The sequence below is a fragment of the Myotis daubentonii genome, chromosome 11 (assembly GCF_963259705.1).
Source record: "Myotis daubentonii chromosome 11, mMyoDau2.1, whole genome shotgun sequence".
Taxonomy (NCBI): domain Eukaryota; kingdom Metazoa; phylum Chordata; class Mammalia; order Chiroptera; family Vespertilionidae; genus Myotis; species Myotis daubentonii.
In genome coordinates this window covers 51,661,318-51,684,581 of record NC_081850.1, presented here as the reverse complement: position 1 = coordinate 51,684,581, position 23,264 = coordinate 51,661,318, and the positions used below count along the sequence as shown (strand labels likewise).

At 41.1% G+C, this 23,264-nt stretch overlaps 1 protein-coding gene and 2 non-coding genes across 9 annotated transcripts in view; all 3 read left to right on the top strand.

The window, feature by feature from the left end:
• Positions 1-23,264, top strand: part of UBAP2 (ubiquitin associated protein 2) — a 105,011-nt gene that overhangs the window by 70,554 nt on the left and 11,193 nt on the right. For 4 of the 7 annotated variants that reach the window (XR_009447649.1, XM_059657137.1, XM_059657136.1 and 1 more), the window contains 11 exons: positions 1,588-1,653; positions 5,741-5,793; positions 9,786-9,853; positions 13,882-14,071; positions 14,971-15,184; positions 16,295-16,569; positions 17,803-17,972; positions 19,027-19,240; positions 20,121-20,160; positions 21,353-21,536; positions 22,454-22,523. Coding sequence is in view for 6 of the 7 variants with exons in the window: in XM_059657137.1 (XP_059513120.1) it covers positions 1,588-1,653; positions 5,741-5,793; positions 9,786-9,853; positions 13,882-14,071; positions 14,971-15,184; positions 16,295-16,569; positions 17,803-17,972; positions 19,027-19,240; positions 20,121-20,160; positions 21,353-21,536; positions 22,454-22,523 (1,544 nt within the window). In the remaining variant the exon portion in view is untranslated. The remainder of the gene's footprint in view (positions 1-1,587; positions 1,654-5,740; positions 5,794-9,785; positions 9,854-13,881; positions 14,072-14,970; positions 15,185-16,294; positions 16,570-17,802; positions 17,973-19,026; positions 19,241-20,120; positions 20,161-21,352; positions 21,537-22,453; positions 22,524-23,264) is intronic. The other 3 variants (XM_059657139.1, XM_059657135.1, XM_059657134.1) reach the window with 2 other exon arrangements.
• LOC132212922 (small nucleolar RNA SNORD121A) lies at positions 14,178-14,260 on the top strand. Its single transcript, XR_009447857.1, has one exon. It is a non-coding gene; the product is annotated as a small nucleolar RNA SNORD121A (small nucleolar RNA).
• On the top strand, positions 20,589-20,670 carry LOC132212923 (small nucleolar RNA SNORD121A). The gene has a single exon (XR_009447858.1). It is a non-coding gene; the product is annotated as a small nucleolar RNA SNORD121A (small nucleolar RNA).

Sequence of the window (23,264 nt, the reverse complement as noted above, 5' to 3'; positions counted from 1 at the left end):
CAAATAAGCACACAAAAACATTCGTCTTCATTGGTCATTGGGGAAATACAAATTAAACCCATAATAGGTTACCACCATTCATCCATTAAAGGAGCTTTAAAAGGAAGCTTACAGTACCAAGTATTAGTGAAGAGAGCAGAAAAACTTGAACTTATAAATTCCTGGTGTGAAAGCTTACATTTAACATGCAATCTGACAATCCACACCCTAGGTTTTTATTGAAGAGGAATAAAAACATGCACTTGCATTTGATATTTTATAGAGTTTTTATTCATAGTCACTACATTTTAAATCAGGTATTTAAATAATGTTGAATTAGGTGATTAACTGCTATTTTTCTTATTCCTCCCTTCTTCCTTTTACTGTTATGTTTCTTCTCTTTCTCTCCATGCTCATTCTCTTCATTTTCATTTAGAGTAGCAGATTCCTTACTGAAAAACATTTGGATAAGCAAATTGTGTTTGATGCAGAATACAGTGGAGTGCTGGCTATTTTTCTAGAGGCCTCACAGAATGGTATTGTCTTGTTGATAACAGAGTAGACAGTAGAGTCTAGCCCTCAGTCTCATAGGTTCAGAAACGACTCCTTTGAAAAATTTAGAGGGAGGAAGGAGAGGGGAGAGAGAGAAACATCAATTTGTTTCTCCACTCATTTATGCATTCATTGATTGATTCTTGTATGTCCCCTGACTGGGGCTTGTACCCACAACCTTGGCATATTGGGATGATGCTCTAACCAACTGAGCTACCTGGCCAGGGCCCAGAAACATGATTCTTGTTTAGAGAGAGTAGAAGGTAGGGCGAGAGACAAAGCGAAACATCGATGTGAGAGAGAACACCTGGATTGGTTGCCTTCAGCACAAGCCCCGACCAAGGCCAGAGATGGAGCCTGCAACCAAGGTACATGCCCTTGACTGGAATTGAACCCGAGACCCTTCAGTTCTCAGTTCGATGCTCTATCCCAGCCGTGGGCAAACTAAAAAATGAATAAAACTAAAAAAAAAAAAAAAAAAGACCGTACCCTTTTATGTAATGATGTTTACTTTGAATTTATATTAGTTCACACCTACACTCCATCCATGCTTTTGTTCCGGCCCTCCGGTCCAGTTTAAGAACCCATTGTGGTCCTCGAGTCAAAAAGTTTGCCCACCCCTGCTCTATCCACTGAGCCAAAATGGGCTAGGGTGAAACATGACTCTTGACAGTGTAAAAATCAAATCCATTCCTTAGAGTCACATTAACACTTAACCAAAATAGAAAGTCTGAAGGATAGTTAAAATGTTTACTTATAAATTTACTAAAATCGGTGTACCTTTTACATAGTGTGGAATGCTTTTTTTGATGAGTGGGAAGGGAGCCTGCTGAACCTAGGAGTAAGAAGGGTAGTGAATGTTCAAGGGCCATCTGGCTAATAAGATGCATACTTGAGTCACAGGTGCCTGTCACAGTGTGGATTACAGTAAATTTCCCTCTCCTTGGAGTACTTTATACAGTATATCGAGCTCTGATGCTTTCTTTTTTCTGTTTAATTTGCTGACCCTTAATTGTTTTGATCTGTTAAAACCTTCCATTTTACATTGATCTGCAGAACTGGCATTAGATGCTCAAAAAGTAGCTCAAGATCTGCCAAACAAAAATTCTTACGGACACAAAGGTATGAATATTTTATTTTAAAATTTCTCTTAGTTAAGAATTTTACAAAATGCCTGTAGTATCTTCCATTTTTATCAAGATTAACTAATAGAGTTTATCAGATAAGTATTTATAATCTATATTTTTACAACTACTTGATAAAATAATTATCAGCTTTTGATTATGGAAGTGTTTTTCAGATTGGCCTTCAAGGCACCACAAGTTTTTGCATCATTGTTTTCCTTTCTCCTACATGGCTGCCTTATCTGTGCTTTTAACAAAGGACCAACATCAAAGTTAAAGCAAAATAAAACATACATGTCAAATTTATTGTCTTAAACTGAAAATAAATTAGCGTCATTGACATTTTCAGTTATGTTTGATGTATAGGTCTATAAGCCTGTAATGGGAACCAAGCTCTTACTGTAAGATTTTAATATTCCAAAATAAGGTTGGGACCTGACTGTATTCTTCTGTGGTCTGGTATTTTTTATAGTTTATGTATTTAGGGTGGGTTACTGCAACAATTTGTTCCTGGCTTCTGATGTGGCTTTCTCCTCTTATCTGCCATATCACTTTACCATGTGGCTCTGCTGCTTACAACTATGTACATATGTTGTCTTCTGCTTCCTTTGAAATATACTCAGTTCTCACCCTATTCTGCATGTCTAAATTTGTATTTTAGTTTTCAGACACTTAAAAAATTACTAAGATAGTAAGTTTTATGTTACGAATATTTTACCACAACTGAACTTTTTTAATAAAGCAAGTATGTTTTAAACTTTAGGATGTTTAACATTTTATGTATAGGTTTTTGTAGTGCCTCATTGTTTCTCTCCTCTGGAATGTCCCTTCTTTATATATCTGTCTGTTCATATATTTTCTAGCCTTCAAGTTTTTTGCTGTGCTTCATCTAACCCCATAAGCTTTCTCTTACCAGTCTAGCTTTCATTAACATCTTTGTACTACATATTTTCAGTGTATTAATCAGATTCATGTAATTTATCACTATTCAGTAATATGCTACCTTTATCACTCATAAAACTTTTAATTATCTTTCCTATGAGATATGATTTTGGTACTTGGAACAATGGTCGCCAGCCTTTTGGACCTCATGGACCACCAGTGGTCCTCAGACCACCGGTTAGCGACCGCTGACCTAGAATAATGCTTAATCTGTAAGCTTTTAACCCAGTATTGTTTTGTTGGTGATTGATGATGAAGGGATCCTAAGAAAAATTCCACCGTAAATGGTTTACTGTTATAATTTTAGATTGCTCAGAAGTTTTAGGAATGATTTTTGAGGCTTTGAAATTGTTTTCCATTTCTTGCTTAGAGTGTTTCTAAAACTCCTTAGATTAAACTTCAGCTTTTTGTAGAATTTCTCAGTCTTTAAATTAAAGTACTATCTTCTGTGATGAATTTGACAACATGATCATAGGGTAGGTTGGATGGAGGTTGGCACCAAGAAGACTGTGTACTGGCCATCTTTGAAATTAGTCCAGTTGTGAGCTTTTAAAACTATACATATACTTGGTGAAAAGTCTGGAAGGAAATACATTAAAAGACTGGAGATTACATAGTAGTACTTGGAAGGAAGTTACAGTGTAGAAGGAAGACAAGAGTGAAGGGTAGGTGAATGACTAACCTTAGATTCATTTAGCTTTGTGTACAGTGTGCTAAGGAGGCCTGTGCAGGGGCCTAGAGACAAGATTCCAGTACTCATTTCCAACAGGGACTAAAATTTCATTTTGTGTTTTTTTTCACTATTCTTTCTACCTTTGTTTAAGAAAATATTTTAATTCAAAGAAATGTTATAAATACTTATGGCATTTCTGGAGAAATTATGGAAACCATTTAAAAATATGACAAATGAACCAATACAAAGGATCAGATATCTAGCCTTACTATTACCCTTGAACAACACAAGGATTAGGGGTGCCAACCACCCTCCACATGTGCAAGTTTGAAACATATCTTTTATACCCACATAGTAGTATATCTTAGATGATACTGTACCAGGAGCCATGCTCCATAAATCCGTAGATTCTACATTTGTTTGCCATAACCAGTTTTGTTTTTTATTTATTTTTTAAATATGCTTTTTATTGATGTTTAGAGAGAGGGGGAGGAAGGGACAGGGATAGAGAGAAACATCGATGAGAGAGAAACATCATCAATCGGCTGCTTCCTGCATGCCCCTTCCTGGGTCAACACTCAACTGCTGAGCACACTGGCCAGGCCCTATAACCTGTTTTAAATTAGGGACATCATGTGGAAAGCATTCTAAAAAGGACTCTTCCTAGGTAACACCATCAGTTTACTTAATGAGGTGGTTGATGATTATGTTACTGACATGATTCCCAGGGAATTAGATTTAATAACCTGCCCCTTTTCTCAAGAATATGCTCCTACTTCTCTTCTTTTTCTCCTTTCCACAAACAAACCTGATGGAAGGTCGAATACTCATTTCTTTCCATTGAAGGGACTGAAAACATTCACAGTCCCACTTCTTGAGAGTGGTTATAGTAAATATTTTGCTATATTTTTAAAACCATTTTCTCTGGTGTGTTTGCATGTGTGCTTTAAAATAGTGGGCCTATACTCTGTATTTGAATATCAATACTTTTCTCGCAGTCACTTAGTTATTGTATAGATCAGTGGTCTGCAAACCACAGCTCGTGAGCCACATGCGGCTCTTTGGCCCCTTGAGTGTGGCTCTTCCACAAAATACCACGTGCGGGCGCGCACGTACAGTGCAATTGAAACTTCGTGGCCCATGCGCAGAAGTCGGTTTTTGGCCTGGGCGAGTCTATTTTGAAGAAGTGGCGTTAGAAGAAGTGGGGACGCGGGACGCGGGATATGCAGCGCAGGGGAGGCGCGCGCGCGATTCATGCACAAGTTGAGTGTGGATGGGAGAGTTGGAAGGGGTCGACCTCAGCGAATGTCCCTCAATCAGATTGAGGACGTTTTTAGAAAATGCCAGCTTAGGAGTCCCCTAATTAAGTTAATAACAATGTACCTACCTATATAGTTTAAGTTTAAAAAATTTGGCTCTCAAAAGAAATTTCAGTCGTAGTACTGTTGATATTTGGCTCTGTTGACTAATGAGTTTGCCGACCACTGGTATAGATGATTGTTCTTTAAGAACTGTTGGAGCATATCCTCTGTATCTGCTCTTCAGGAGTTATAGCTGAAAGGGCGAGGGCTACGCCCTCCATCTTACCCTAGCAGCCATGTGCTCGGCAAGGCTTCTTCCCTGAAGCCCAAGCCTCTGCTAGCCACAGCCAGGATTTCTTTAAACTAACCAATGACAATCAAGGGACGTGCGCACCATAGATATGACCACATCCTGTGTAACAAGACCCGACTTGCACCTGGCCAATCGGCAGGGCCCACAGTCATCTCTCCTCCCCTCACTCCACCCCCCTATTAAAATCCCTTTTTCCTACGGGGCTGGCACTCTCATCTCGCCATTGCATAGGTAGAGGCTGGGAGCCAGACCCGGGTCTGTAATAATAAAGACTCTCTGCTTTTGCATCGGACTCGGCTGGCTCCCTGTTGGTCTATTGGGGATCTTGAAATCTGGGCATAACAATAGCATCAGACTTTATATGAGCAGGACTAATGTTCAGCTTTGCTGAAGACCACTTAGGAAGCCATACAGCGAAGCTAATACCTTATGAAAAGGATGCTCCTGTAAATATAATAATTCAGTAGTCCACCTGAAAGGGTCCAAGGCAGACCTGACTTTACTGAATTTTGTTCTGTGTTTAATTTTATTTATAAGGGATGATCTCATTGTTTAATGTGTATATTTGTGTTGTGCCCATACTTTCTTACTCATGCAGAATTGCCTGGATATCATCTATACTAAAGCAGAATCAATTTTAGACATTGCTTTGAGTTTATGTGGATAGTACCTAGCTAAATTGCATTGGAAAACATGATAAATTTTATGGAGAGTAGATTAAGAGCCTCATAGTACTTGGATTGTAGACTAAATTGCTAATGAGATATATAATGTATCTTGTGTAGTATACGATAGATAATCATTTGGAATAAGACAATGTTTGACTTTGGGTATAAACTGTGATTGTTGTCAACAGGGGCCTGGAAGAATTCTGTGGAAGAGTGGACAACAGAAGACTGGACTGAAGATGTAAGTGTTTAGTACCAGATCAGACTCATCTTTCTTCTGGTTTCTGGTAGGGGCAGGCATATTCGAGGAAAGCTTCAGCTACCTTATGGCTGGCTGTTCATGGCTCTTGTTCAGATGTCTGTGATTACCGTGTTTTTGTTGTCATTGTTGTATTTTTAGCAGATGGAAGGAGTTTGGTGTTTTGAGATTTTTAACTTGGTTTAAATTGTTCACTTAAATTCCCAGGTGTTAAGTATGACTGAAGTTATTTTTTAGCTTATCTTTGTTCTGTCTGACCTGATAATCAATTGATGCTATTGCCCTCACCTGTGAACTATTACTCTTTTTAAAAAAATATATATTGATTTTTTTTACAGAGAGGAAGGAAGAAAGATAGAGAGTTAGAAACATCGATGAGAGAGAAACATCCATCAGCTGCCTCCTGCACACTCCCCACTGGGGATGTGCCCACAACCCAGGTACATGCCCTTGACCGGAATCAAACCCGGGACCCGTCAGTCCGCAGGCCGACGCTCTATCCACTGAGCCAAGCCGGTTAGGGCTATTAATTACTCTTTATAATGCTTTTATTAAAGGGAGAGAGTCTATGTTTGGGTCACAGTTGAAATTAATCTGAATAAGTCATTCTGGTTCCAGGCCTAACTTCTTCCCCTTTCAACTAGACTGGCTCTGTTTTGGGTATTCATTTATTCCAGACAGTTTTTAGTACACTATACTAGCTTCAGGGTAGTGTTGATCTCTAAGTTTCTAGGTTCAGCATAAGATATTCTTTGATAAAAAAAAATATTTAACTCGAAAAAGAAAAAGTAACTGAACTAGCCCTGTACCATATTTTATACCATTTTTCTGTTCAACTCTCAAGGTCCAGAACAGATGTATGTACATGATAGTTACAGCAGACATTGGAAGGGAGAGAATAAAGGGGTCGTGAATATTGACCTTTAAAATCACATAAATTGATCCAGATTTTGAGGTGGTTTTTTTGTTTGTTTTTTACGATTATATTTTTCCCCTCTGTTCCAGTTTGTATTCACAACTATTTTTTTTTTATTTTTATTTTTATATATTTTATTGATTTTTTACAGAGAGGAAGGGAGAGAGATAGAGAGTTAGAAACATCGACCAGAGAGAGAGAGAAACATCGATCAGCTGCCTCCCGCACACTCCCCACTGGGGATGTGCCCGCAACCCAGGTACATGCCCTTGACCGGAATCAAACCCGGGACCCTTCAGTCCGCAGGCCGACGCTCTATCCACTGAGCCAAACCGGTTTCGGCTATTCACAACTATTTAAATGATGTTTTCATTTAATATCAAACCACTTACCCTTTCTTTTTTTTAAGCAGTATTATTTCTGGCTTGTTAGGGAGTGAGCTAGTTAGGCATGAGGAAGGAGGAGAGTAGATATGCTCATTTGATTGGAATTTATGAGATTTAGGATAAATTATCTTTTTTTTTTTTTTAAGTATATATTTATTGATTTCAGAGCGGGAGGGAGAGAGAAACATCAATGATGAGAGAATCAGGAATCAAGCCATGACCTGGTTCATAGGTCGATGCTCAACCACTGAGCCACGCTGGCTGGGCTAGGATATAGTTTCATTTCTGCTACATGTTAACCATAAGTCCTTGAGGTAGGAACTAGATGGGTGGTTACTTGAATCAGTAGAGGGATGGATACCAGCCATAAGAGAAAGTCGGCTTATTTCAAACAAAGCCATCTTCCTTTTAATTGTTTTGTGTTACTAGAATTTTTTGGGAGAAACAAAACCTTTGTTGGCCTGTAAGCTTTATATCCCTTTGTCTGTTGTCTGTGTTATAGGCAAGTTTAAAAATCATCAGGGGGTTATAAGGCAAAAGGAGTGTAATTCACACCTAGCTGGGTTGACCTGTTGACATTGAATGAGGCAACTTTCCTTCCTGGGCCTCCTGTTTTCTGTCTTTTTTTCAAGCCTCCAGTTTTCATCACTATAATGAGTATCATAATAATTGTTCTGCCTAACTTAAAGGGTTTTTCTGAGTCAGATGATGTTTTATGATGAAAGTCAGGTAGCAAACAGTTCAGATTTTCACACATACAGAGATATTAATATTTTGCTATATGGACCATACTGTATCACAGTGTAATTTATATTTAGTGAAAAGAATTAGCATAGAGAATTTGGCCATCTTCTTACCCTCAGGAGTTATAAAAAACCCTGAAAGTTTTCTAAGATGATACAAAGTAATGGGGATTGAAAGGTGACTGATCTAAAATGCAAATTCTAAATTTCTTCTAAAGCTTAGAAGGATAACGATTCACCTTTCCCTTCCCCTCCCTTTTCTTTAAAAGAAGATAGAAGGAAACAATTCAATTTTCTGTATTGTACTAGGGTTAGATAGTATGTCAGCGATTTCTGTGGCTCTTATTTTTCTTGAACTTATTAATATTTTGAAGGCTTTAGATCTCTCCTACCATTGCTTTTTTATTGAATAAAAAAATTACTCCTTTATTGCTTCTCTTTATCTTAACTCTGTTTAATTTGTAAGATTCAAAGCAAAAATGGATTACTTGGGACTCATAAGATACTACCTTGGAACAGGGTTCAGCATTAAGCCCTTCTTATTGAAACAGCAATCAATTCAGCACTTTTTGTTTTTACAGAAAATGAACAACTGCCTGCTCTGCCTCTGCTTGAATATTAATGTCTGAGGAAGTTTGATTTTATACAGTGTGTGAGAGTCCTGAGACATTTAGAATTGATAAGAATTATAGCAGTCTTTGAATAGCATTATCATTAGTTTCTTACATGATCTTATTAGATAAACATTTTTAGCCTTTAACCATTTGTACGCCGTAAGTGTCTATAGACGCAAGCAGTGGACCTTTTCTAATTAAATTCAAAATATCATGGCAGTTAAAATGCCCCACTTTGAAAATATTAAAAAAGCCTACCTTTCAATAGTGTCAATTGAGGTTTCAAAAAAACTTGATTCTGCCCAGCTAGTATAGTTCAGTGATTGAGTGATGACCCATGAACCAGGACGTCGAGGTCAGGGCACATGCCCTGGTTGCAGGCTACATTCCCAGTAGGAGGCATGCAGGAGGCAGCTGATTGATGATTCTCTCTCATCATTGATGTTTCTCTCTCTCCCTCTCTCTTTCTCTCTCTCTCTCTCTCTCTCTCAAATCAATTTAAAAATATTTCAAAACAAGAAAACCCCCACTTTATTCTTTATGCCTTAAAAGTGCATTAAAACAGTATGCATGAACCTCAGAATAATTATATTGAGTGAAAGAAGCCAAAAAAATTACACGTTTTAAAATTCCATAAAATACAACCTGGTCTATAGAAAACACATTGGTTGTTGCCTGGGAATGAAGGTGAATGGTGGGAAGGATTGATTACGCAGAGTTAGGAGCAAACTTTTGCCCCTAGATATGTTCACTGTCTTGATTTGGCGATGGGTTCACGGGAGTACACATATGGCGGAACTAATATTTCAGATTGAATATTTGCAGTTTATTGTATGTCATACCTTTATAAAATTACATATTTTTATAAAAACAGCAAGGAAACCTATGGCTTAATAAAAAGAAATAGAGATTATTAATAAATGAAATACTAAAGCTATCTGTCTTTGGGGAAAGAAAACGTTATTTTTGCCTTTTCACATTTTCCCACTCCTTTTTGACATTTATGGTGACATTGGTGGTGGTTTTATAGGTATCTCATTTTGTATAATGTCAAATAGTGAGACTGGGACTTGAACCCTTCACTGTGTTGTTTCCTTGATGTGCAACCCTTTTGTGAGCTTATCAATCTAAAATTACCTTCACTTTAAGGAAATTACTTGTCATGATCACCTATGTATTTCCTTTCCTTCAGACTGCCTTTTGGGTGAATTATAGTGTGAGTACCGGCAACTAAAAATTGTCAGGAACTTGATACATTTGTTGTTTTATGTTATATAAAATAAGATTAAGAGATTTTTTAATCCCTTTCATACAGCTTTCTGAAACAAAGGTCTTCACTGCCTCATCTGTTCCACAAGAGAATCATGTCACACCTGGGAAAAGGTAAATACATTTTGCTATCTTTTGTTAGTTGTAATTGAAATTTCTTGTCTCGGGAAAATAATTTTGATTCTTGGATCTGTTTTGATTATTTTTACCTTTTCTTGAATCTCTGTTTTTTTCCTTTTCCATCTAAGATTTTCTTTGACCCCAAACCTACCTGGTGACCTAACAGAGCCTCCATCATTTCCTAATTGTTGTATCCACTGATGAATTAAAATAGCAATTATGTTTGTGATTTGTTATCATTTGTGACAGATTATGTTAAACCTATGTAATGGTTCTTTTTTACTTTTGTAAACATGTTTTTTGACAGATGAATTTAATACAAAATATCCTTTGGTTTCTTCATATAATATCATTTATTTAGATCTCAAGCTCATTTTTTATGAGTTCTACTACTTTTTATTTTTTTGTTAATTCTCACTCGAGGATATTTTTTCCATTGATTTTTTTCAGAGAGAATGGAAGGAGGGGGAGAGACAGAGAGAGAGAGAAATATCAATGTGAGAGAGACATATTGATTGGTTGCCTCCCACACATGCCCCAACTCGGGGCGGGGATTGAGCCTGCATATAACTGCAACCGTGGTATGTGCCCTTGACTAGAATTGAACCTGCCACCCTTCAGTCCCTGGCCTAGCTCTAACCACTGAGAAACCGACTAAGGAGGGCTCTACTAGTATTAATCCAGTAGTCTAGAGATTACAGAAAAGGAAGGAGCTTTGGGGTAATAGAAATGTTGTTAGTATGTGTACAGAATCGAATCATCGAAAAACATTTATTTACATCCTAGTTTTCACAATAGCTCTAAAAATTTTTTATTATAGTTTTAAAATGCAGTAATCTAGAAGAATGAAAGCCATGATATATATGACACCTGAGAATTGAAGGCAATTTTGAATCTTACATGCTCAGTCTCATGCTAAATGAGATGGTTATAAGAATGTTGCAGGGAAATAAAAACGATTAAAGTTTTATGTCTAGCAATATAATGTTTTGTGAATTGCTCAGAATTTCTTGTTAAGTGTACATAACTACTTTATTGTATTTATTGCTCAATGAATTTTATAGGATCATTTTCATCTTTTAAAAAATATGAAGTGGACTCTTTCATGCTTATTTTTCAGAAGACAGTGTTGTAATTTATTTTGTTTTGTTAATCTTCACCTGATATTTTTTCCATTGATTTTTAGAGAGAGTGAACAGGAAGGGGAGAGACTGAGAGAAAAAAACATCCATTTGAGAGAGAGACATCAATTGGTTGCCTCCCATATGCACCACTGAGCCAAACCTGCTAGGGCAAGGATATTTTTTCCATTGCTTTTCAGAGAGTGGAAGGGAGGGAGGAGGGTATGTGTGGAAATGAGAGAGAGAGAGAGAGAGAGAGAGAGAGAGAGAGAGAGAGAGAGAGAGAGAGAGAGAGAGAGAGAGAAACACTGATGTGGGAGAGACACATTGATTGTTCCAACAGGGGGTGGGAAGTAAACCTGCAACCCAGATGTGTGCCCTTGACCAGGAATTGACCCCTTGACCCTTTGGTGCAGGGATGGGGGTTGGGTGGATGACACTCTAATCATTGAGCACACCAGTCAGAACAGTGCTGTATTTTTCATGCATATATCTCATCAGTCTTTTGGAATAGAACTTGCTCTCTCTTTCATAGTAATACAACTTTCTTTGGTGGATTGGTCATCCTATCTAATAAAAGAGAAACATGGTAATTGGCGTACGACCGCTACCCTTCCCATTGGCTAATCAGGGAGATATGCAAATTAACTGTCAGCCAAGATGGCAGCCGGCAGCCAGGCAGCTTGAAACTAACATGAGGCTTGCTTGCTTCAGTGACGGAGGACTCCAACGTTCCCCGCCTGCCACTGCAGGCCTCTGAGCCTGCAGTTTCAAACATTGTAACAAATATAGATGCTAAACAAAACCCCAGAAACCAGCTTTCAGCCGGCTGGGATCTCAGAGCTGGAGGTATACATTGTTTCGATTATAGAACCGAAACAAACCAGATACCTGCTTTCACGAGCGGAGGCCTAAGAGCTGGAGCCTCAGAGCTAAAGCTGGCCCAGAATAAAAAAGAAAAAAAGAAAAAAAGGAGCAGTTGGGAGCTTCAGTCCCAGCCTGAAAACAGCCCTCAGCCCCTCACCCAGACTGGCCAGGCACCCCAGTGGGGACCCCCACCCTGAAGGGTGTGTGACCAGCTGCACACAGCCATCATCCCCTCACCCAGGCTGGCCAGGCACCCCAGTGGGGACCCCCACCCTGATCCAGGACACCCTTCAGGACAAACCAGCCAGCCCCCACCCATGCACCAGACCTCTATTCTATATAGTAAAAGAGTAATATGCCTCCCGGCACCGGGATCAGTGTGACGGGGGCAGCGCCCAAACCCCCTGATCGCCCTGCGGCTCTGTGTGTGATGGTGCGGCGCCCCAACCCCCTCACCCCACGGGCCCTGCTCTGTGACGGGGTAGAGCCATAACCTCCCCATTGGCCCTCTCTGAGTGTGAGAGTGGCAGCGCCCCAACCCCCTGATCAGCCCTGCTCTGTGTGTGACAGGGGGCGGTGCGCCAACTCCCCTATCGGCCCTACTCTGTGAGTGACAGGGGGGAGCTGCTCAACCCCCTGATGGGCCCTGCTCTGTGCGTGACAGGGGGGAGCTCCCCAACCCCCTGATCAGCCCTGCTCTGTGTGTGACAGCGGGTGGCGCCACAACCTCCCCATCGACTCTGCCTTGAGTGTGACAGGGGGCGGTGCCCCAACCCCCCAATCGGCCCTACCCTGAGCGTGACTGAGGGTGGCATCACAACCTCCCAATCCACCTTGCTCTGTGCATGACAGGGGGCGGCGCCCCAACTCCCCAATCGGCCCTGCTCTGAGCCCAACCAGGGGCTGCACCTAGGGATTGGGCCTGCCCTCTGCCACCCGGGAGCAGGCCTAAGCCAGCAGGTCGTAATCTCCCAAGGGGTCCCAGACTGCGAGAGGGCACAGGCCGGGTTGAGGGACCCCCCCCGCCCCCCCCCCCCCCCGAGTGCACAAATTTTTGTGCACCAGGCCTCTAGTATGTAATATAATTACCCTGGGTTTCTATCCTTGAAGGATCCCATAAGCCAGAACATTACCTTGGAATCTAAAATACTAGTCTGGGACTTCAGCCTGGTTATGGGAAAGTCTGTTTGGTAGTACATGGGTGGAGGAACTCTGGCCCAAGAACTTTGTTTTGTATCGGCACTGAGTCTTGAATTATTTCACCTCTCAGAATCTGTTTCACTGGCATGGTGAAAGTTTCAGTTAGAAGAACTGACTGGCAACTGGCCTTGGAAAGGGCTTAATGGAGCAAATTATGTTAGATAATTCTATGTACCTTGCAGGTCCTGCAGAGGAGAGTTAGTAGCTCACTCACATGTAAGGTAGTGTATGTATCTGGAAGATAATTTCTTCCTCATGCTTTCAGGTTTTTAGGCCATAGTTTTCAAATTGGATATCTGTCATTCTGGGGGCATCACAAGAGTTGTAGTTAACAGGGTATTTGTGAATATATTGTGCATTCTTCCTTGAATATTTAAGAGAGAAAATTATATGAGATTTATGCAAACCTAAATATGTTATTGGAAAGAATGCAGAACTTACAGGAACATTTATGTTAAATGTGAAACTGCTTGACTAGGCTGCTATAGCTGTGTTCCTCATTCCCCCAAAATAAGAACTCACTTTCCTTTAGGAAAGTTTGAGACACTGGTTCCAAGTAATAAAAGGAGCAAAACTTCAGAAAATTCTTTCGGTTTGCTCAATTTCTCTAGATTTTCAAATAAGTTGTCACCGTTACATATCTGTGGAAATAATCTCAAAGCTCCTTTTCGTTTGTCTTCTCTGCAAAGCCCTGCTTCAATCTCTGTGGCTTTGGGTTTTTCTTACTTGAATGATTTTTGGCATGAATTTACTTGATATTGATTCACTTCTCAAATTCATTTGCTGGTAAGATTTGCTTATGACTTGTTCCTCATTTGCTTTTTGTCTGCTTAGTGTTGATCTGGTAGCCTTGCTCCAGAAGCCTGTTCCTCCCAATCAAGCCTCAGAAGTCAGCTCCTTTGAAACTTCCCAACAGCAGGGCTTTGGCCAAGCCCTTGTCTTCACAAATTCTCAGCACAGCAATCAGATGGCACCAGGGACTGGCAGCTCCACTGCTGTCAACTCCTATTCTCCTCAGAGTCTGGTAATTCATTTTTATTTCAATATGGGATTTTAAGGAATGCTTATGCTAGGATGACACATGCCTTATAACTATTTTCTAAATATAAAAAGTTATACAGTACATTTCTGTCCAGAAAACAGTGATGCGTTTATTTCCAAGCACATATCTGATGCTTCCATGTGGAATTCAACTACTCTGAGTTTTCTGGGCAAAGATAAAAAAAAATTATTTTTTTTTGAAGTTGAAATCTTTCACGTCATAATCACTCAGGCATCCTTAACGATTTTTCTTGGATTTTGTTTCAAAATCTGTCTCTAGACTTAAGCTGTTAAAATTGTCATTTTCCAATTTTCTTAAATGCAAATGTTTGCCAGTATATGCTTACTGAAATTATGTAAACACAGTTTTGTCCAAGTTTGCCTAGGTGCTTATATATTTTTTTATTTTTGTTTTCTTATTCCATAAACTTGGTGTACTTTTTCTTAAAAGGCTGCACTATGTAGTAGAGACCCTTATAATTTGAGTGTGCTTTCATTGAAACAGTGTCATCTTCTGCTGCATATATCATTCTGACCTCCCATGAGAATTAAGTTCCCGTCAGAAATAACTCAAGGAATTGTTAGTGAAGGATGTTTGTGAATTTGTGACATCACTTTTTAAAATCAGTTTTCTTAAAATCCAGAGAATATGTTTCCTTTTCCTTTCACCTCTTATATCAGAATCAGGAAGGATTGCTGGATCTATTTAGTTAGATCTTGTTGCATAATAATACTTTCATGTAGTAAAATCATATGAGTCTTGCTAATTCAGGTTTTCTGGATTATAGTTTTTAAAATCCTTGTGAAAATACTTGGCATGTTTTAAAGCCTGGGGTAGATATTCTGTATTGTTTAGGATTTCTGCTTTATTTCTCTTTAAAGTCATCCGTCCTTGGTTCAGGATTTGGAGAGCTTGCACCTTCAAAAATGGCAAACACCACCAGCTCCCAGATTTTGGATCAGTTGAAACCTCCAAGTTTGGGCCAGTTTACTACCACACCAAATTCGCAGCAGAATAGTACAAGTGCCCCCACAACCACTTCTTCTTGGGACCTCAAGCCCTCAGCTACCCAGTCCTCAGTCCGTAGCCATTTTGGTAAGTATACATTTTCTGTGGTTGCTTCACCCCTAAACACTAGCGGAGGCTGTTGATTTGTGAACACTACTGTGGATTTTGTCCAGAGATGTTTCTTTCTTTACAAAATGTTTTTAAATTGATTTATTTGAGGAAAAGAGACATCAGTTTGTTGTTCCACTTACTTATGCATTCACCGGTTGATTCCTGTATGTGCCCTGACCAGAGAGCAAGCCCTCAACCTTGGCATATGGGGTCGACGCTCTATCCAATTGAGCTACCCGGCTAGGGCCCAGAGATCTTTTTTTTAGTAGAACTTTGCAAAGTTTCTGAATTAAATCAGTTAGCTTTGTATTGTATAAATGAATACCTGCATTTATTTGTTATTATTATTAGTACTACATACCTTGAAGAGATGTACAAAAGCATGATAAAGGCATGCAAATATAAGGAAACAACTTATCAAACCCTCTGGATTACTTTCTCATTCTAACATTTGCATGTGTCCATCATGATTTGGTTCAGCCTTACCGTCTGTGGTTTATTTAAAAGCATCACATGTAAGTTGGAGGTTTTGTGACCTTAAGTTAACGTTTCCCAACACACACCATACTTTATTAAGGAACAGCAGGGAGTTACTTTAAACATAGGGTTGGTTGTGTGGATTCCTTTATGTTTAAGGCATATTGCTCTCAATATGACATGGAAGCACATTTCTCTGTTAAATAGTCTCAGGTACTTCCTGAGTACCTGAGACTATTCCCAGGTTTGAAGTGATACCTATGAAAGAAAATCATTAGAGATTCAATACCCAGGGTTTTTATCGAGGAATGGGGGCTGGTTATGTAGGCACCCTCTGCCTAGTATACACCAAACTTCCAGATTTCTAGAAGGAAAGCAAATGTTCAATGTAAACTACATTGTACAAATATTCAAAGCACAGAGTCACCTTTGTTGGTTAGAGTGTTGGCATTCTTTCCCTAGAACATACAAAAATTCTGTGTTCCTCAGACAGTAGCCAAGAGCCAATCTTGCAAGTCAGTGATGGTAGAAGGGGGAACTCTAATCCCTTGTGCCCAAATAATTGATTGTTACTGTTTTGTTTTTACCCCTTCTTTACCTATTTTCTAGACTTTAAATCTCAGCCTGAACCATCCCCAGTTCTCAGCCAGTTGACCCAGCGACAGCAGCACCAAACTCAGACAGTCGCTGTTCCTCCTCCTGGGTTGGAGTCCTTTCCTTCCCAGGTAAAACTCCGAGAGTCCGCACCCAGAGACAGCACCTCCACTGTGAACAAACTCTTGCAGCTTCCCAGCCTGACTGTCGAAAATATCTCTGTGTCTGCCCACCAACCACAGCCTAAACACATCAAACTCCCGAAGCGGCGGATACCTCCAGCTTCTAAGGTGGGTGTTGCATGTGAAGCTGCAGACCCAGGATGGATGTATTTTAACATTTAGCTTAAGTGTTGGATTAGCAAGTCTCGGAAACTGAGTGTAGTGTTTTTCAAGCACATAGTTTACTGCTTTATGAGGAAACGAGGGGCCCGGTGCACGAAATTCGTGCACTGGGTGTGTGTGTGTGGGGGGGGAGTGTCCCTCAGCCCAGCCTGCCCCCTCTCACATACTGGGAGCCCTCAGGCGTTGACCCCCATCACCCTCCAATCGCAGGATCGGCCCCTTGCCCAAGCCTGACGCCTCTGGCTGAGGCGTCCGGCCCGGGCAGCGGGGACCCGCAGCTGCAGCGGCCCCGCAGTCGTGGGCTTCGCTTTAGGCCCAGGCAAGGGACCCCTAGCTCCTGGGACTGCCAGCTTCGACCGTGCCCAGCTCCCATTGCTGGCTCCACCCCTACTTCCTGTTATCACTGGCCAGGGCGGAAAAGGCACCTGATTCTCCGATCATGGCTGGGGGGCAGGGCAAAGGCGGCCCCAGGGCCACCTTTGCCCTGCCCCCCAGCTCTTAGCTCCCCCCTGGGTTTCCGATCACTGTCAGTGGCAGGGGGCTTCTTCCTGCTTTCCCTTTCGCCTCCCTGCATTGTGCCTATGTATGCAAGTTAACCGCCATCTTGTTGGCAGTTAACTGCCAATCTTAGTTGGCAGTTAATTTGCATATAGCCCTGATTAGCCAATGAAAAGGGTAGCTCGTACGCCAATTACCATTTTTCTCTTTTATTAGTGTTGATGGCAGTTTCTGAGTGAGCTAATATTAGAAGGAATGAGTTTGTGCTGAGAGACAGAGATTATTAATTCAAATTACTAGAGCTGGCTCAAAGAATCTGATGGCCTTGTGTGCTTAGTTGTGCTGCCCCGTGGTGGAGGATGAGTGGGTCTTTTACCAGAATATGCTTTAAGGCATTCTCCTCTTTTACTCAACCACAATCCCGGCCCCTCACTGCTCTAAGGAAGCAGTTGGTAGCAATGATCATTGTCCTGTTAACTTTTAATTTTTCTTTGCTCTTGTCCCTTCTGTCCCTTTTTTAAAAATCCTGTGCCTTTTTCCTTTCTTTTGGCCTTTCGTGCCTTGTTCCTCAGGCCTGCCAGATATGCCCTGGGAACCCAGTGTCCATTTGGCTCTGCTATAGACCCTTTAGACTTAGAATCCATGACCTCTGTTCCTGACATGGCAGCTTTGCCTTTTCAGATCCCAGCTTCTGCAGTAGAAATGCCTGGTTCAGCAGATGTCACAGGATTAAATGTTCAGTTTGGCGCCTTGGAATTCGGATCAGAATCTTCTCTCTCTGAATTTGGATCAGCTGCAAGCAGTGAAAATAGTAACCAGATTCCCATCAGCTTGTATTCAAAGTCTTTAAGGTATATAATCCCACTTCTCTGGTTTTGACTAGAGTAAGTCTTTAGTTTGCAAGGTAAAACAGAATAGAGCCTAAGAAATCACCTGGTGGAGGCAGACAATACACCCTGTGGTAGTGGATTTGTGCAGCCCTCGCTAGTGTCTAATCCAGAACTTTTCTTCCATCACCCTAAAAAGAAACCCTGTGCCTAGTAGCAGTCACTTCCAATTTCCCCTTCCCCTCATATTCTGGCAACCAATAATCTGTCTCTGGATTTGCCTATTCTGGACATTTCATATAACTGGAATCATGCAATTTATTTCCACTTGTGACTGACTGCTTTCACTTAGCATAGTGTTGTCAAGGTTCACCTGTGCTGAAGCATGAATGCATTTTGTTTCCAAATAATATTTTATTGTGCTAATATACCACATTTGTTTATCCATTATGAGTTGATGGACATGTGGATTGTTCCCACTTTTTGGCTATTATGAATCATGCTGCTGTGAACATTTAGTTACATATTTTGTGTGCTTTTGATTCTGTGGATGTACACCTAGGAATTGCTGGGTTATATGGTAACTATTTAACCATTTGAGGAAGCATCACATTTTCCACAGTGGCTGCAGCATTTTACCTTTCTATGAGTAATTTCTGAGAGATTCAGTTTTTTCACATCTTGCTAACACGTTCATTCAGTGGGATATCTTATAAATAGAGAAGGCCAGATTTTACATTTTATTTTATTAGTTAACTTTTCCACTTTCCAGAGCCCAAACCTGATATTTGCATGGGTTCCTTTTCTAAAGATGGTCTCAGACATCTAGATTCCTTAAAGATTCTTAAAGCTGTCCCTTTGCCTGTCAATTAAGTTAGGTGGGTCTAGCTTTTTATGAGGATGGTGCTAGACTTGGGGGATTGTTTTGAATCTTCATTGCATTGTTTACAAATTGAAGAATGCAGTAGTATAAACTTGTGGTTGCAGACATGTTTATTTAATTTAGGGTATGATAAAATAGTTCTCCTTCATGAAGCTATGTAAATTGACACAAATGTATGTCTAATACCATTTGTAGTGATTCTTTGAATACCTCTCTACCAATGACCAGTGCAGTACAGAACTCCACCTATACAACTTCAGTCATTACCTCTTCCAGTCTGACCAGCTCATCTCTGAGCTCCACTAGTCCAGCAACAACGTCTTCCTCCTATGACCAGAGTTCTGTGCACAACAGGGTTGCATACCAAAGCTCTGTGAGTCCGTCGGAGTCAGTTCCAGGAACTGTCACAGTAAGTGGTCTTTCGGGTTCCTTCCTGTCCTCTTTTGGAACTCAGTGTATAGTTTGAGCCTTTTTTTTCTTTTTGCCCTCACATGAGGATATGTTGATTTTATTTTATTTTTTAATTTTTTGTAATCCTCCCTTCCTCTCTGAAATCAATAAAAATATTTTTAAAAGGTGGATGACAAAATAAAAATATTAAAATATAGTTGAATTGGTCTAGCAAAATTTGGATACATTTTCTAAGTCTCCTTTTAAGCAGGAGCTATTTGTATATCACTACTTAAAATTTTTTTTTGTTGTTTTTACTTCCCTTCTTTTGTTTTACATATTTTATATTAGTGTTTTCCTCAAATGTCTGGTGACTCCAGGCTGCCTACTTGACACTAAAAGGTTAACTAAGGGCTCTGACTTGGGGTGGGGGGTATAGGTTGCTGAGTGTGGGCTTTGATGTGGGACAGCATAGGTGGGCGATTTCTTTTTTTTTTTTTACTCCTTCCTCAGCACCTTTGAACCTTTTCTGTTGAGCTTGTTTAGATTCACAAGGGACTGTTCTAGTCTCTTCCCTATAGGGCCTATGCCCGTCTGTTATTGTCATAAAAGCTAGTGGGAAGAGAAGGCTGCACTCCAGTCATAGTGCATACGGGGGGCAACCAATTGGTGTTTCTCACATTGATATTTCTCTCTCTCATCCCCTCTCTCTAAAAATCAAGAACATTAAAAAAAAAAGAAGAATCTGTCATATTGCCCCTCAATGTTATGAAAAGAAAACAAACAAAACAGGCCACTGTTCCTTGATTATGTTTCATGTGTTTTTGGCTAAATCCCAATAGAAAATCATCTGAGTTTTTTTTATTTTTGTGGGTTTACTTATTTTCTCTTCCTTATAGAATGGACATGGTGGTGGTCGAAGTCAGCAGACAGTAGACAGTAAGTGTACAAACTAACTTTTTTTGTCATGGCTGGTGGAAACCAAACAAAATAAACGCATCACTAACTTGATAGGGAATGCAATAGGTTAATGGCTAATTCTGCAAAAATAGTCCTTTTAAGTTTTTGCTGATAGCTACTTCTGATCCATTGTTGGCACCCTTTCTTTGGTAGGGTTAGAAGTTCAGCTAGAGATTCCCATGTGACCAGGTTGTAGCTGGTGGTATTATTACAAATGAGGTAATAGCCTCATATTGCTCTGTCTTGGTCAGACTGCACTAAGGCAGGACAGTATTGTATTGATTTACATTGTGTTTTGAGGCTGTTGCCTGTGCTTGTTTTCTAATCATCCTTCCTTTTAGAGACTAATCTGTTTTCTACTGGCTCCCAGGGAACGCTGCAGGAGGGTACTGGCTTCTCCTTCCTAACTGGAAAAGACAATGATGCTTTATTTCCAAGCACATATCTGAGTCATATGTGTGGATGCCACTAAAACTGAGTCTTTTCTGCAGTGAGGATTGATAGCACTCATGGTCTCCTGAAAACCTAATGTGCTCTGAGGTTACTCCCCTCAAGCACATGCAAAGGAAATGCTATGCTCCCTGTGCCAAAGTAAGAGTTCAGCAGCAGCTGTGTGCTCTTCCTGCAGATTTGAGGCATATGTAACTTCACAGCATATGTACCTTGGGCTCTCCAACCCCCACTAACCCTGAATTGGCTATGAACTTTCACAAGGTCAGCCTGATTTAGTACTGATTTGATAGAACCAAAGACTTACCCCTTGGGTGGTCTCGCCCACCAGATTTTCACTGTCCCCATGTTGTGCTTTTTAAGGAAATTTTGCCTTATTTTATAATTATATCAAGCTCAGAGCCTCTTTCTGGGTATGGCTTAGGGTTGACCTTCCTTTAGTTGGGAGAAGTATTTCCACATCATAGGACAGTTTATGATTATAAATTGCTGTGATTATGTCATTTCCTACTCTGTCTGGGTCCCGTGCGTCCAACCATTGTGTGTCCTTTTAATAATCGTATCTGACAGAAATGAGACCATTTGGAGACATGCTGGGGCATTTTCCATGGGAAATGTAACTTTATGTATGTCTCAACTGCTCCTGACATGTCACAGGATATTGAGCATATTTCAGATATTCATGGTTTGATCTAGAGTTAAACAGATCTTTTTCTTACAGCTACTGCATCTGTTCCTGCTCCAAAGACAACAGACCCTCCCTCCGCTCTCCCATCTGTGGCCTCCCTGCCCAGCACCACCTCCTGCACTACGCTCCTACCCTCTGCATCTCAGCACACTGCCACTTTGCCCTCCTTGTCCCAGCCTGGTGACCTGTCCAGCACCCCCCTCTCTCAGCTTAGCAGGTACGGAGAAAATATGGGCTCAGAAAGAGAGGCCCACACTGGGGCGAAGTCCTGGAGCCTTTATAGAAGGCTCTTCCAATGAACAACACCCACTTGTTACCCCTAGCACCATGTCCTGGCCTTTTGCAATAATGCTCTAGATAGGTTTGGACTGGGTAGGGTCATCAAAGTACCACAGATGTAAACCTTGCTTGTTTGTAATGCTCTGCTATCACAGAGACCACTGGGCCCCCTGGGAATGGGGTGGACCCAAGGGGTTGCTGCTTCTCTTACTCCACCCTCAGGAGGGTGCCACTCGATAAGCCTCCTCCCAGCTCTGGGCTCCTGTCACTGATGCAGAGTGAGATTGCTGTTGGATTTCTGAGCACGTCTCTGACTTGTGCTTGTCATGGCTTTACAGGTCAAGTTATTACAACAGGGTGTAGGAGAATGGGTTTCATTGGGTTCTCACCCTGTGTCTTCTAAGTTGAGTTCACCTCTTTCTCCCTTTAAGCCAGGAGCAAAAGCATTTGATTTGAATTCTGGATTTGATGGGACTTCAGGCTCTGATTCTGGCATGTGGATTGGACATAGGAACCTTTTCCCCTCACTCACAGATTTAAGGTCTTCAAGGCTGACAGTGTTCTTAGTGAAAGGCTATTCTTTTTCCAGTCTAAAGATCAGATGGTTAGAGCTGACTGAAGCTGGCCCTGGAGGTTTCCTGGCCAGGATGTTCCAGATCCTCGGGGTGGGTGATGCTTTAGGTCATTCTAACCACCAGCACACCTGGACTAGGTTCCCAGGTGATGGGCGTGAAGCTGGGGCTTCTCCTGAAGAGAACGGGCGAGCTTATGCCTAGCCCACCCGACACGGGGGCTCCGTGCCTGTGGAGGGCCTTGGTTGGGTGGACATACGTGGTGCTCTGTTTTGTCTTCTAGTTCACTCTCCACCCATCAGAGCAGCCTCTCCTCTGCGCACACAGCACTCTCCTCCAGCACGTCACACACAGTAAGTGTCCTCTGGGCTCCCCCATCCACCACCCTGCTCAGTGAGCTTGGAGCTTAGTCACCCCCGGTGGGCCTTTAGTTTGTGGATTTTAAGTATGTGAGGTAATCTTGAATTCTTTGGCTATAATGTCTCGATCTAAGTTTGTGGTTTGAGCTGTGGACTTCCTAGGCACCATGGAAAACATCTTGCTTTCTAAGTTCATGCCTCTGGAGAACTTGCTTCTCTAGACCTGGTATGTGAGCCAGTGCTGTCAGGTGGTGAATTTATTTCCAACAATTCACTGTGCTTCCTGTTTATTATAGGAGACCTTTCTGCCTAGCAGGGGTGATTTATTTTCTGGGAAATGTTATGTTGAGGCATTTGCAAGCTTTTAGAGGAAAGTGGGCCCATTGTTAACTTCAACTTGGGCTCCACTAAAAGTCAACTTTAATGAAGACCATTTTTCCTGGATAGCCCTCTGTTACTTTGTGAAGGCCCCGTAGAGAAATGCTTTAGGTGAAAGGGAGAGCTTATGTGAGAATATCCGTCCTTTATGTGCACACACACATCTTTTTGAGACTGACAGCCTGGCTCTATCCCAGTCGGTGTAGCTCCGTTCCAGTTTGTTGGTGGTCATGGGGACTTCCCTAATTCTGGCATTAGGTATTCTGTTCACTGTGAGCTCTGGCGTCTCAGGTCATTTCCCCCAACTCGGAGGCAGAGACTTTGGGAAGGTTGATATTGCAGAACGAAGTCAGGAAT